Source organism: Daucus carota, chromosome 1 (genome assembly GCF_001625215.2).
Source record: "Daucus carota subsp. sativus chromosome 1, DH1 v3.0, whole genome shotgun sequence".
NCBI classification, from domain to species: Eukaryota; Viridiplantae; Streptophyta; class Magnoliopsida; order Apiales; family Apiaceae; genus Daucus; species Daucus carota.
The window spans coordinates 1,132,382-1,147,860 of NC_030381.2; the positions used below are offsets into that span (position 1 = coordinate 1,132,382).

The 15,479-nt window shown below is 34.0% G+C and overlaps 3 protein-coding genes across 4 annotated transcripts; all 3 read left to right on the forward strand.

Annotated features, from left to right (window-relative positions):
* Positions 1–118: 118 nt before the first annotated feature.
* Positions 119–6,857, forward strand: LOC108193320 (cyclin-C1-1). Of its 2 annotated transcripts, XM_017359958.2 has the most exons (9): positions 119–296; positions 376–482; positions 1,122–1,161; positions 2,614–2,658; positions 3,333–3,451; positions 3,561–3,675; positions 4,765–4,809; positions 5,504–5,651; positions 6,535–6,857. In XM_017359958.2, exons 1-9 carry the CDS (start codon positions 265–267, stop codon positions 6,637–6,639), a joined length of 756 nt encoding a protein of 251 aa, XP_017215447.1. In that variant the 5' UTR covers positions 119–264; the 3' UTR covers positions 6,640–6,857. The 2 variants fall into 2 exon arrangements, with proteins under 2 accessions (XP_017215447.1, XP_063945316.1); XM_064089246.1 differs by lacking the exon at positions 4,765–4,809 and having other exon boundaries at positions 127–296.
* Positions 6,858–8,019: 1,162 nt separating this feature from the next.
* Positions 8,020–10,038, forward strand: LOC108213090 (xanthotoxin 5-hydroxylase CYP82C4). The gene is made up of 2 exons (XM_017384835.2): positions 8,020–9,086; positions 9,242–10,038. Exons 1-2 carry the CDS (start codon positions 8,157–8,159, stop codon positions 9,866–9,868), a joined length of 1,557 nt encoding a protein of 518 aa, XP_017240324.2. The 5' UTR covers positions 8,020–8,156; the 3' UTR covers positions 9,869–10,038.
* Positions 10,039–10,886: 848 nt separating this feature from the next.
* On the forward strand, positions 10,887–14,063 carry LOC108206514 (uncharacterized). Its single transcript, XM_017376842.2, has 6 exons — positions 10,887–11,246; positions 12,125–12,324; positions 13,090–13,230; positions 13,312–13,392; positions 13,666–13,793; positions 13,889–14,063. Exons 1-6 carry the CDS (start codon positions 11,018–11,020, stop codon positions 13,929–13,931), a joined length of 822 nt encoding a protein of 273 aa, XP_017232331.1. The 5' UTR covers positions 10,887–11,017; the 3' UTR covers positions 13,932–14,063.
* The last annotated feature ends 1,416 nt before the right edge of the window (positions 14,064–15,479 follow it).

Genomic DNA, 15,479 nt, shown 5'->3' on the forward strand with positions numbered 1-15,479 from the left:
GACCCTAATAATAATAATAATAATAATAATAATAATAATAATAATAATAATAATAATAATAATAATAATAATAATAATAATAAAAGGGCCAAGGCTGGCAGTAAGCAAATACGTAGAGATGGGTCTGCGACCCATTTAAGTTGAAGACCATTGGGCCTACAAGCGAGAGAGTGAATTGGGGATAGAATGTCTGCGTTTATGCTACTCCAAATTAAACAGCGGTAACGGGAATCAATTGAAAGAAAAGCAGATCAAATCATATCGATGGCGGCTAACTTTTGGACCTCAACGCAGCAGTAAGTTTATGTTGAAATTGTGAAATTGAATATGAAATTGATGATGAAATCGATGATGGTGTGATTGTTGAATAAGCAGGAAACAGCTGTTGGATGCAGAAGAAGTAGATGTAGTACACCAGGTTGACAAGGAGATGGGTTTCACTCTCGAAGATTGCAAGCTCATCAAGATGCATATGGCCAATTGTATGTCCCCGCCCACCTATATTTTCTTCTTCTTTTTTTTTTTTTTTTATCTTAATTAGACATTAGCTTCTTTACTCATTATGTTTTCCCTTCAAGTTTTCATCTTTTTAGTTACTCGATTATATTTGCTACATTTTTTGTCCCATCATGTTCCTTAGTTATGATTGTATATGAGGCCCTTAAATTTCAAAGAGATTGATTCTTATTTCTGTAATATACCATGAATAAAGCTGCATTTTGCAAGTTTCTTAATTAAGAATCCCATTTACCAATTTAAGACTTGTAGCCAAGTATCAATGCCATGTTAATAATTTGGATATCATCCTGGTGGATGCTGTGCACGTGTGTTTTTAATGTGCAATGGGAATATCACTCCTTAATGGAACAAAAACTACTCTAATTTTTGAAATTGTGCAAGTATAATTTCCTGATATCATGACGTGATAATTGAAATATCAAATATGGAGCAATGAACAATTAAATGGTTATAAAGAAACACGGTGCTCAACGGGAAATGCACTGACATGACTCACACGGGTTACAAACTTGATGCTTTTATGATAGATATTGACTCATTGGCTACTTGCCTAGAAATTTTCATTTCTTCATCATCCCTAACATCGTGGCTTCTGTTTTCAGATATTGCAAGGTTGGCTCAAAATGTCAAAGTCAGGCAAAGGTTTGACCTTTCTCTCGTTGACTATTATTGTTGTTGCTGATTTTCACGTCGCCTCTTTCTACTCTTCATCTGTTGTTTCTCTTGATTAATATATTTCCTTTATCTTTATGTTTGTATCTAGTGTGGAACAGATTCATTCTATGTAACAACGTTTGTTTAAATTTACTTCATCCTGTTTATAATGTACTCTGATATATATATATATATATATATATATATATATATATATATATTATATTATATTATATTTTTTTCTCTTTTGTTTTGGGTTTCAGCTTTCTGTTTACTATATCATATGCATTATACTAAGTAGGGTTGGCCAATTAGTTAAAAAATATAAAATCTTTTTCGGCCGGATGTTAGGAGCATCAGGGATGTCTTTGTCAGAAGATATATATAGTATGTAATCCATGTGATAGGTATGTAATATTTGTGCGGAACAATTATTTCTGCTATAACTTCTATAGGATCTGACTTCATGGCTGTATACATATTCAATATTGTATAAAGATCTACTATTAGTAGATATGCGATGCTCTAGCTGAAATGCTAAACCATCTTAGACAAATGAATTCAACTCTATCCGGTTAAGTACCTCTTAACCACTCCTTATTCAGTATAGCTCCTTTTCCCATAACATCCTCAATTATTTGTTATTTTTAGTATTGTTTTTTCTTCTTATACAAGCAAATTTTATACTTTAAATATGAGTATTAATAAAAACCAAATATATTTTAAAATTATTTTAAATAAGTTTTAATTGTAAATGGAAGAGTATTATGTTACCGTATATCAAGGGCGTATAAAAAAAATTCACAGTCATATTATTAACTTTTTAAAAGTCAGTTTAAATCAAAAACCTTTTTAACATAAAATCGGGTTTATAAACTAAAAACCTATAAGAGTATTTTTAACCATAAAGAACCTTTGACTAGAGTAATTAATACATACAAAATACTGTGAGGCAAAAAACATGGTTGTCACGGCGGTAAGTCGAGGTGAATCGATAAGGAGCAAGAAATGATCTCTAGATGGAAATCAGGAAGAGATGTTGCAGCCAATATCATTCAAGTTCAAGGGTTGGAAACCTTTGTTCAAAATGAATGGAAAAGAGATAAAATGAAGACTGAAATCTCAGATGCTAGTTCAACTGGTGAATCAATGGATAATGATCATCCGTTGAAAACTGAAAACGCAACGGATAAGAGTTATGCGGTGAAACTCAACACATCAGTTTATAAGAGAACTCCCAAGAATCTCAATAGGAAATATGGCCCAGTTAACAAAAAAATTGTCAAGAGCACCTTATTAATGTTCCTAGTGTATGTGACTCTTATGAGACTATAAGGTGTGTACATACCAAAATGTTTTCTGTTATACATTATTTTAAGTTTTTAACTGATGGTTATTAATGCACACCAGTGTCTTTATGCAATTTATTTATTCTTTCAGGGTTGTGGCTACTGCTGTTACATACATGAGACGTGTTTACACCAGGTATATTTTAGAACTCAAATTGAGGAAATTTTTGTATTACTAAGGCCTATAGATGGTCTTGAACAATATTATAATAAATTTAGATGGTCATGTTTTACAATATTTGGCTAGTTATTTTGAATGTGCAAAGTCTTTTTTCTGCAACAAAATATTCTATAGTCATGTTTTTTTTTTTGGTTGATGATGTGCTTTCAAACTATTCAAACTCAATGGTATCATCATTTTAAATCCTATTTGGCTTACCTTAATTTTCAGAAAAGTCTTTTATTTTTGAAGAAAGTACGTAAATTTGTACTTCTGTTCGAAAATAAATGACTTTTTTCTGCAAATAAGGAATGTTAAACACCTATTAAATATGTTATACTAAAACTTGTTATGCGAATATAAAATTTATTCCTAAAAGAAGTCCTTATTTTCAATAAAATGACCAGCCAAACATGCCCATTGTAATGCATAAATGGAATATTTGTGGCTATCAATTAGTTTCCTTATAATTAAATATTACAATAATTTTAAGTCAAAAAAAATATATAACAATAATTTTTTTTAGCAAGTTATCTTGAAGCTCACGTTGCATATTGACCATATTCCTCTTGATGCTCCTGTTTTTATTGTAAATGTTCATTCGTGACCTGATCCTGTAAATTACTGACGGTTAACTTTGTCGTTTTCAGAAAAAGTATGACTGAATATGATCCTCGTCTGGTGGCCCCGACATGCCTGTACTTGGCATCAAAAGCAGAAGAGAGCACGGTGCAGGCTAGGCTTCTTGTATTTTACATCAAAAAATTACGTAGGTGCTGTTAAGCTTGATGCAGTTTACTTAGTAATAATAACTTGATACAAAAATTCCTCAATCTATCAGAATTAATGCTTACAATCCTCCTATTCTGACTTAACAGATTCTGATGAAAAGTATAGGTTTGAAATAAAAGAGATACTTGAAATGGAGATGAAAATTTTGGAAGCTCTCAACTATTATTTAGTTGTATACCATCCATACCGTGCATTATCTCAGTAAGTGTTCTCCCACAATTCATTAATTAATTAATTTTGACTTTTTCATAATCAACTACTGCACTGATGATGATAAGTTCTAAGTGCTAGGAAGCATAATTGGTTAATTGATAGTTTCCCCCTGATAATGATAAATTCTGAGCGCTAGGAAGCATAATAAGTCAATTGATAGTTTTTCGCTGATAATAATAAGTTCTAAGAACTACGTAGCATAATCGGTTAATTGATGGTTTCTCCCTGATGATGATAAGTTCTAAGTGCTAGGCAGCATAATCGGTTAATTGATAGATTCTCCCACAGTAGTCTACTCATGATAGTATTTCATTGATTCTTTGGTCTGTCCTGGCAATGTAGAATACAGATCTGAATATCTGATGCTTAGGTTGAGTATACTATTTCTGAGTTGTACCATGCTGACGTGATTATTATTTGTTACGCATGCCCTTAATTATTATTCTATTAGCTATAAAAGAACAAATAACAAAGAATAGTTTAGAAAAGTGATTCTGGGAAGAGTTTTCGAATATCTTCAATTACTCTATGATGGCCAATACTCTTATATATAAATGAATATACGTGCATATATTACAAGGGTCACGCTCAAGAGAGAACCAATGCTTAAAATAGAACCATAGAACCACTAAGGTTCTGCTGCATAACCCTATATTTGTCATAAATTTTCAGGATCTAAATCTAAATACATGTTTTTTTGCATCGTTGTGTGTGTTCAAAAGTAATTTAAATATAATACATAAATAAGACATTTTTTCATTTGAAGTTCTGTTGCAGAACCCTCACTAATACTTTTTTTTCATTTGAAGTTCTGCTGTAGAACCCTAACTAATACTAGAAATAAGATAATGGTTCTAAGGGTTCTCTCCATAATGGTTCTCTCTGGAACATGACCCTATATTACAAATATATGTGTGTGTGTGTGTCTTAGAAACTTCATCTGTACTTGAATTTCAAGTAGTGGTTGGTCTTAGTTATCTTGGTCCAAGCTACCACTTCACCTGGAGTTGGTTTCTTGTTGTTTTGACCAGTCTAAATTTCATATTATAGTCTCTTACTTACCTGCTACTTTTACAGATTACTGCAAGATGCTGGCATGAGTGATGCAACTCAACTAGCTTGGTGAGAGATCAATATATACTCAACTTTCGAAAGTAGTTTTATGAGATGTATAGATCTTTCTGATTACAATAGATGACCTGTTATGTCCTTTTTACAAGTCAATGATCATTAAAGATGTGTGAAATTGATGGCACGTTAAAGTTTTAAACTATTACTGTCAGATTATAGGAGTTGCTCGAAAAGACTCTCAGCCTTATATATTTGCCGACTACATCTCTTTCTTTCTTTTTTTGTTCTGCAGTGTTGTTGCTCCTCATCCTTTCTCTCTGTTTAAATTTATTTTAATATCTAAAAGGAAGACTTCTATAGCTTGAGATAGTTCAAACTAGCAAGTGTGTCTACACGGGTCAAATATCACACTGAACATTTGCTAGGCATATTGTGTCTACAATTCTATGTAATTGGAATCCAGTCAACTAAATCACTATACTTCGACCTAAAGTAGAGCAGCTTGAGTTCATTAATTAAGTATAGTTGGATGAATCTCTAGTGCTATCTCACTAGTTATGATAAATCCCCAGTCTTATGATAACTATGCTTTACCAGTGTGTATAGACGTGCCAGCAATGTTAGTCGTTAGATTTGCAAGTTGTTTTAGCTGGCAACTGCCTATAATAAGATCATTATCTCCTTGAGGTTTCTGCTGCTTCTGTCTTTATGTGTTTATAAAATAGAAACGTCCTGCATCTTGCAGGGGGCTTGTCAATGACACATATAAGATGGATCTCATCCTTATACATCCTCCGCATTTGATTGCACTAGCCTGCATATATGTTGCAAGTGTGCTGAAAGACAAAGAGAACACTACCTGGTTTGAAGAGCTCCGAGTTGATATGAACGTGGTACGTATCTACTGCTTTCTTTATGCTTTACAAATGTCTTTGTGCTTATAAAAATTTTCACCCTTTTACAATATCCAAGAAGATTTGAAATAAACTCTGCCTAGATAAATAATTTGGATATAGATTTTAGCAACTCCTCAGCTTTTCCCTCATCAATGGAACAAGATAATATATTTATTTTCTTTTTGCTAATTTTCTAGATAACCTTGCCATGTTCTGAGTAATTTTTACTCGGCAAATAATTGAATAGTAAAAGTATCACAAAAGACATGTACCTTTATTGTATAAATATGGACTCCCATAATCTTCATTATGCATGTCGGTTGTACATCCTCAGAACAATGGTATATTCGATGATAGCCAATTGATTATGCTCATTTGAATGCTATAAACATTGTATGCTAAGTGCATGTGGATTATCTTATATAAACATTTGCTATCTTATATTATATGTCCCATTGTCCACTTCAAAAGATATCTTCTCTCTTTATTTGACACAGAAGTTGTACAAGGTTTTTTTGGTAATACTTACTAGACGGATATAATATTCTGGTGCTTTGATTATGTCAGATTGTGTTATACTCCCGCTGTTTTGAAATATAGGTCGCTTGACTTTTTGGCACACACTTCTAAGTCGTTTGACCGCTTAGTTAAAATTGTTGTTTTTAAATTTTTTTTTTTAATAAAAATATATGATTAATATTATAATTTAGAAGAAGAAAATTTTAAAAGTAACAATTTTAGCTAAGCGGTCAAACGATTTAGAAGTGTGTGCCAAAAAGTCAGATGACCTATATTTCAAAACGGAGGGAGTATTCGACTTTGTTAATTCTTAACAGGTTTGGATATGATTCTTTATTTTCTTATGTCATTCATTTAACAGGTCAAAAATATTGCAATGGAAATATTGGATTTTTATGACAGCCATAAAATGATAACAGAGGAGAGGGTACATCTCGCCATGCACAAGCTAGGTTTTAAACAGTAGATGTGTTATTTGTTCAAGTTAATCAAACTCTGGCTGATTATCTGATACCTGATCATGTAATGATTATTGTACTGTTTCAGAACACAAACATTCAAATGATAATGTATAAAAGTCAATTGTTGAAAAAAGATTGTCAGCAGCCATATAATATTTAAGAAGAGGGGAATCTCAACTCTCGAGATTGAAAATGCCCCATCTTGTTGAGATTTTTTTTTTCCCTTCTTTTTCTGGTTCTGCTGTACACCAGTGTAGGTTAACTGAATGAATTGAGTGTTGGTGAAAGAAGAGCGCATGTTAACAACCATACAGGTCTGTTCAACTATGTGTGAGCTTTGAACTTCCAGTACCATGGGGGGTGGGTGTGTTGTGTAACACGTTAAACCTTGGACACTTACATTTCTGTTATGAAAATTCAACTTTCAACTCTGCGTTTTTGTGGCCTAGCTTGATTGCTGCTGAATGTCTCCATGGACCACGATCCCGAATGTGAAAAAGATATGTTGATGTAGGCTAGCACTTATGTTGTGTTTGGTTGGGGAGAATAGAATGGAATGGAATGAAATGAGTAAAATTACTTGAAACTAATAGAGATAGGAGGGAAGTTTTGGAATAAATTTAAGTGAGTGCAAAATGGCTATGATGAGATTTGAGAAGATATTGGGGGTAGGAGAGAATGAAGCATTCTATCTCAAATTGAAGGTATGATCCCTAGCACATAATATAAGGAATGGAATGGAGGTTGGAATGAAATTTGTTAACAATTATCCATAATATAGTTCATTTTTCATTCCATTCCTTACGAAATCATTCACTCAACCAAACACAACATTAAGGAATCTTACAGCTCTCTGTCTTTTACGTTCTTGAGGGGCTCCTTCACATTCCAGGGAACCCAGAACTTTTTTTTGATAAAACTTGAACTTTTTGATCAACACTATTTCCCACCAAAATTTGTCACCAACTGTGTTCGCCCTTCTTGTTATTTAGGGTACCTATTTTCGTCCAAATTTTTTTTCAGGATATTCATATTTGGAAATAATAAGACGTTCACGGTGCCCAGAAAAGTCCGGGAGCCTTCTTGAGGAACTTGTATGCCTGTGGACTATACAAGTCATCATTACCTGAAAAGAGGTAGGCCACTAGGCCAGCCATGCATGAGTTTCATGGTTGACAATAACAGCTCACCACTCGAATAGTCAAATGTTTTGAGTCTTGACCCACGTAAAACTAATTTCGTTTGTCAATATGTAGGATACATGTACTTCATGTCTGGTAGCACAAAACTGATGACGAGATACACCTTTTTTTTTTTTTTTTTTTTTTTTTTTTGGCAGTCTGCTACTTTGTTTGAAGTTCGAAGTAAAATTGTATTGTGTAAAGGCAGTTGCTGAGTAGATGTGATCTATAAATACGTATACAATCCTCTCTACTTGTGCACTTCCTACTCCACACCCTTCACTGTCATATAGGATTCTTTTCATATATCCTTGCATCTTATACTGTTAGTTGAGACTAACATGGATCTGTCTCAATGTCTCCTTGCATTTTCTTTGTTTTTCCCTTTTTTTCTCATTGCTTACTATCATTTCAAAAGATATGGTGCAAACGCTATTCGCCGCAAAGCCCCTCAACTTCCTGGAGCATTGCCCTTCATAGGCCACCTACATCTCTTAAGGGGTCAGCAGCCCTTGGCCCGAATTCTCGGGAACAAGGCTGATAGGTTTGGCCCCATTTTCTCTCTGCGGCTCGGACACCACTATGCAGTGGTGATTAGCAGTTGGGAGATGGTGAAAGAGTGTTTCACCACCAATGACAGAAATTTTGCTACAAGGCCGACTATGTCTGTGTCCAAATACTTGGGATACGATTATGCAGCCTTTGCGATTTCCCCTCACGGACCCTATTGGCGCGATATTCGTAAGCTTGTCAATCTTGAGCTCTTAGCCAACCGCCAGCTCCAGAAGTTGAAGCACCATCAATCATCCGAGCTCAATATGGGCATAAGGGAACTGTTCTTGTTATGCTCAGAAAATGGTGGACTCGCTAGCCATGTGACTATAAGCAAGTGGATTGATGACTTAACTTTCAACACAACCATAAGGATGCTTGTTGGTAAGCGATTTGATTCTAGTAGCAGTCCTGAGGATTTGCATATCAAAGAAGCCATCAAAAGAGTCTTGTATCTTGGTGGTGTATTTGTCGTGTCCGATTTCATTCCAAGTCTTGAATGGCTGGACTTGGGAGGCTATTTAAACTCTATGATGCATACTTCCAAGGAAGTCGATGGTATTTTGAAGAAATGGCTCGAAGAGCATGTCCAGAAAAGAAAAGCTTGCGGTGCTAATGTTATCGACACTGATTTCATGGACGCAATGCTGTCAACTATCGGCGTGGATGACAAATCTATGGGATATGACCGTGATACGATTATCAAGGCAACAATACAGGTAAGACATTAGTTGATAGATGCCGATACTAACGCACATATAGTCAGTACTACGGAGGTATCCTTGGCACACTCCAATGAAAAGTTGCAGTATTGTAATGTAATAAATGTTGATTTAAGTTAAAAATGACAATCTTACCTTGATATTTTTCTCAGGTTATCATCATGACGGGGTCAGAGAGCATTTCTGAAACACTAATATGGGCGGTGTCATTGCTACTTAACAATCCAAACTCCCTGAAACTAGCAACAGATGAGCTGGACCGCAATGTGGGAAGGCAGAGATGGGTAGCAGAGTCGGATATGAACAAGTTAACATATCTAGAAGCCATAGTAAAGGAAACACTACGTTTGTATCCACCAGGGCCCTTATCAGGACCCCGAGAAGCCACGGAAGATTGTTACATAGGTGAGTATTACATACCAAAAGGCACACGTTTAGTGGTGAACTTATGGAAACTGCATCGGGATCCAAGAATGTGGTCTGAGGCTGAGCAGTTTCGTCCTGAAAGGTTTGTTGAAGAAAACAAGAATGTGAATCACAAGGGTCAGAATTTCGAGTACATTCCATTCAGCTCGGGGAGGAGAATGTGCCCTGCAATGACATATGGGTTCGAAATGGTCCAACTTGTATTGGCCCGCCTGCTTCAAGCTTTTACTATCTCAACCACCTTGGCGGTGGATATGGAGGAGGGTTTGGGAATTGCATTGCCCAAGGTGAATCCTGTTCAAGTCGTCATCACTCCAAGGTTGCCTTTGGAGCTCTACCACCAAAATATATAAGCCTGCTTTCTTTTTTACCAGAACCAACGCTGCTATTTATTTCCTAGTATTATCTAGTACCTTTGAGGGGGAAGTATGGTGTAAAAGAGTTGTAAAACACTCTTCAACATACAAAATCAGCATTCAATTCATGTCAGTTTCACATGCAATAACACAAAGTTTTCATCCCAACTACTCATATCCGATGGAATATATAAATATTTGGGCAATTGTAAATACGGAATAATAAATTTGTAGAAAATGAAATATAATTAATTAATTAAATTAAATGGTGGTTGGAAAAGTAACTTAGCGGGGAGAAAGAGTTTGAGGTGTAGGTCGAAAGCAGGAGTCAAAATGAATTAGAGTAAGCCTACCGCAGCGTTTAGTTGAACCAAAAAAGGGACACAAAATATTAGAGTAATAAACTCGAAAGCTCCGCCCGTAGGCAAGGTCGTAAAAATCGGAACTCGGTCCAACTCGGTTTGGTTCCGGAAAAATGAGTACTCGGAACTCGGGTGAGTACTCGGAATGAGTAATCGGATAACTAATCGGGTATTTTTTTTAATTAATTTTTTTTCTCTCATATATAGTTATATACTGATTAATAATAAAACTATCTAATAATATTAATATTTTAATAAAACACTTGAAATAATGAAGTTCAAATATAAGTTAATTGTTTGATAGTTTTTGACATAATAATCATTCACAAGTTTTAATCATGAAACACATATACTTTCTAATTAATGTCAATACTTTACCAAAAAAAGATCAAAACATACATAAATTTACGTTTAGTCTCTTCTGAAATAATTTTCAAATAAAACAATAAAAAATTGATAAGTCAAACTCGGATATGACCTCGAGTACTCGGAGTCAAACCGAAGTTTGACCGATTTTTTAATAAATCAGTTTTGAACCCGATTACTCGGAACTCGGATCGGACGAGGGGTTAAAAACGAGTACTCGGAATGAGTACTCGGCCGACTAGGCGATTTTTAGAACACTGCCCGTAGGTAAAGGTTGGACTCGAAAAAGAAAGAAAAGAAAACGACACGTTGTGAACATAAGTTGGCTAGATACGACTCTTATCCCAAAACCACATTACCCGAAGCATAGTCTTAAAAACAAGTAGTCACCAGTAACAGAATTGTGTTGTACTTTGTGATGGGGAGAAGGAGAGGGAGCTCGGCGGTGAACAAATTGTTCGCATGGGTGAGAAGGCAATCGATCAAGGTCAAAGTGTTCTTGGCTGTGACGGCTCTTGTTTCCTCCCTGCTGGCTCTCAAATTGCTCGTCAAGGATCACTCCCATTTCTTTGTTGCTTCCGAAGCTATTCACGTCTCTGGCATCGCTGTCTTGATTTTTAAGCTCACTACCCAGAACAATTGCTCTGGTTCGTTGCTCTCTCTCTCTCTCTGCCTTTTCTGTCCTTGATCAATACATCTATTTTGTTGATTCAACATATTATCATTTTTTATTATTAAAGGGCTTCATACATGCCATTCTTCATTTTTTGTTACCAGGGCTGACTAGGTTACCTCTTTTATTACCTTACCAAACCCACCATATTTCAGGCCATCATCACTATACTAATTTAAAACATTTTTGTTTTCGGCCACTGTGATCCCCGGATTGTTTGTTACCTTGTGTTTATCTAAATTCAAAGGATTTTCATTCCATATTACTAGATTTAAGCTTTTTTTTTATGGGATTGTAATTGTACCTTCCCTAACCAGGTCTCCTAATCCCATAAAAATCTATTTGAAATATGATCAAAATGTCGATTTTGAGGATAATTATTCTCTCAATTGAAATAAATAAGGTGTTAGGCACCAAGTTATTATATTGCAAAACAAACATATGTATCAACAAATTAACAATGGTATTTAGCAATCCAAATTCCGTTGTTCATGATTTAGTAATCCAAATCAACTAATAACAACACTGTTTAGGATTAAGTGTGGTTATGCTAATGAGCGTCAACATCTACACTTTTTAACCCAATAAATCATGAATATTGTAATAATACATACTGCCCTCTGATTATGGGTAATTGTATACTAGTGGTGCTTTCAGGGTTCGTCTCTATCTTGAGTCACACATGGACCTATGTTCTAATTGTAGGATTAAATGCTAATCAGCAGAAAATGCTCACTTGTTTTTTTTAATGTAAAGTTTCAATTTACATGAATCTACAGTGCTTGCAATTTAATCTGCTTTTAGATATTGATTTGGTTGCAACACTAATTGGATCTTTCATGCTCTGTTCAGGGCTCTCTCTCAAGACACAAGAGCTTACAGCTATATTCACAGCTGTCAGACTGTATTGTAGTTTTCTCATGGAAGGTGACATTCACACTGTGCTTGATTTTGCAACACTTGTTTTTACGGCATGGGTTATTTACATGATAAGGTTCAAATTAAGGTCAACCTACATAGCGGAGCTGGATAACATGCCACTATATTATCTGGTATATACATTTTACCTCCTGAATATATTATGAATAGTTTCTTGTGTGGACAAATCTCAGTGCCTTCTCTAGCTACACATTATGTCCTCAATGGTATTTAGCTATCGTCTTCAGAATGATATATATCATTCATTTCCTTTCAAACAGTTACAATAAGTTGTGTAACTGCAACCTATTGAGTTATGATTAATCTGTTGTTGCTGCAATTATTAACCCATTGGATAAATGATAACACATTATAATCCGCTTTTGTCACATTTTATAATAAACTGCTACAGTCAATAGGAAAGGGCAACATATTCACTTTACTACAAGTTCACATTTATCGAAAATTTGAAATTCAATATGTCCATTATTGAATATATAATAGAATCTTCGTTTACCTTGAAGCACTATCACACTAATGTGGAGCACTTGAGGCAGAACTTATTAAATCATTTACTACATATGTTGGAATCTCAGGGGCTTGTAATGTAGCTGAATACATTGTTAAGATAATTCTATATGAACTATGAGATTAATTGTTTGTATCATATACATATCAGTTTTTTTATGCAACTTTGTGCCTCACTTCGATGAAGTGCGTGCGCCCCTCGGCTCCAAGAGGCTTATGCTTTTGACAACACTGGGGCAAATGTATCACCTTTAAGCTATTAAGTTTAGTCTTGACAGTTGTCTTATAGGCTCATAAGGTGTTACTAAAGTTGTCTTAGAGTTGTCAAATAAGTTAATTGCTGCATTAACATGTCTCTCTCTCCCTGACAGGTGGTGCCTTGTGCAATCCTAAGCGTATTGATCCACCCATATACACAGCACTCGTTTGTCAGCCGAATCCTTTGGGCATTCTGTGTCTACCTGGAGTCTATTTCAGTGTTGCCCCAGCTTCGCATGATGCAAAATGCAAAGGTCTATATGCCTTTATATATTTGGTTATGGCCCATTATGAACAGATTAATATATCTTTTTTTTTTCTTTTTTGTGTTCCAGATGATCGAACCATTTACAGCCCATTATGTGTTTGCACTTGGCATTGCTCGATTTTTGGGATGTGCACATTGGATATTATCGGTTAGTTTGTCTCTTTAATACCACATGGAAGTTTAAATGTGGTTATATTTGTGTGTTTCTGAACATATTAAAGGTTTGTTATCCATTATCTACATTCTCATGTGATTCCATAGGAACTAGACAAAGTTTATCTTTATCAGTAGTTCTTTGTGAAGTCAGAAGGCGGAAGTTATGTGTTGCTACGACGAACATATGAATTATATGGAACGATCTTTATTTGTAGTGAAATATATTAAACTGTGTTCAATTCACTAAAAAAGATAATGCCTGCAGGTTTATGATACTGCTGGAACATATCTGTACTTGCTTGGAAGCGGGTACTTTTGGCTACCAATGGTTCTGCTCTCTGAAGTTGTTCAAACCTTTATCCTGGCTGACTTCTGTTACTACTACGTGAAAAGGTTACCCCTGTATTTTTGTGCTCCCACTTCCTGTGTCTGAATTACAAGTTTATGATCACAATTTGATCAGAATGTACATCTTTCTTATTTTGCAGTGTTGTCAACGGTCAGCTTCTAGTCAGCCTCCCTCCGGTTTAAGATAAAGTTTAATTATTATAGTCACATATGTGCAAGTTAGTATCAAGTATCTGTCAATGCAACATTTTACAACTGGTAATGAAACAAACATGAAAGAAGTATCAGGAATTTGTCGATTTTGTTGAAACAAGATATCGCATCTTCTTTTTGCTTCTTTATCTTTGAATAGAAATAGTTACCGGTATGAATATTTAAATCTGTGCAACTCTGGCAGTAGTGGAACTCGACCCCAGGTTACTAATGATGTTTTTTCGTCCTTTGTCATGCGGGAAGAACATATAAATTTGGCTTTGCTCAGGTTATGAGTTATGACATTACCGGGGAAAAAGATGATGTTAAAACTGTAGCATAATTACTCTTTCTTGAACAGTTTCGATGTTTACGAATGCTCTGTTATTATACTTTATTTAAATTTAAAAAATATAATTTTAAGAATGTGGAGGTGATGAGAAAAAATAATTAGTTTGATTTTGGGGTTAAAATATTTAAGTAAGTGATATTGAAAGGACGAAATATCATATAAATATTATTAATAGAAAATGAATGCTTATTAAATAATAGAATAATTAAATTAATATGTGTAAATAATATTGAAAATATATAGAAATAATTAAAGATGATTAACGGAAAAGATAAACTTATCAATACCCTTTATTAATAAGCGAAACCACATTTCAGTGGAACATCGGTACCAAAATACCAAAATTTGGTCACTTTTATATTGATTAGGACAGTGAAAGACTTCTATATTGATTAGAATTTTATGAAAAGACTTCTATGTTAATTCGGATTTTATTATTAAAAATTTTAATATTGGTTAAGATTATTAATAAGCGAAACCATATTTCAGTGGAACATCGGTACCAAAATACCAAAATTTGGTCACTTTTATATTGATTAGGACGGTGAAAGACTTCTATATTGATTAGAATTTTATGAAAAGACTTCTATGTTAATTCGGATTTTATTATTAAAAATTTTAATATTGGTTAAGATTATTATACTGCTATATAAAAGACTTATGGTGTTTAGGATTTTGTAATATAACATTTATACGGAACAACTCTATAAATCTTTTAGCATGCTTCAGAATTCAAATAAATAAGGAGTTCATATTGATATTAATATAATATTCTATCAATAGAATAATAATGTCAACGAAATTATTCGTTTTAATTTTTAAAAATCATGCAATTTAATTTACGAAATAAATTTATAAATTTTTTATTATATTTCAGAATTAAAATAAACAAGATTCAATATTGATACTAAAGTACCCAAAAACTTGGTCATGTGTTTTTTTAATAATGATAATTATTATCATTCGGTGTTTTTCAGAATATTGCGATAAAGACGAATAAGGAGGGGGTAACACTAACTTGACAAATAGAAACTCAAAGAAAATAAAGTCATTGTCCATATTGCAACATATAATAGAAGAACCGAAACTCTAGACATACGTCAGATATTTGTTTTAATTTTTAAAACTCATACAATTTAATTTATAAAACAAAATTATAAAATTTCTATCATATTTCAGAATTAATA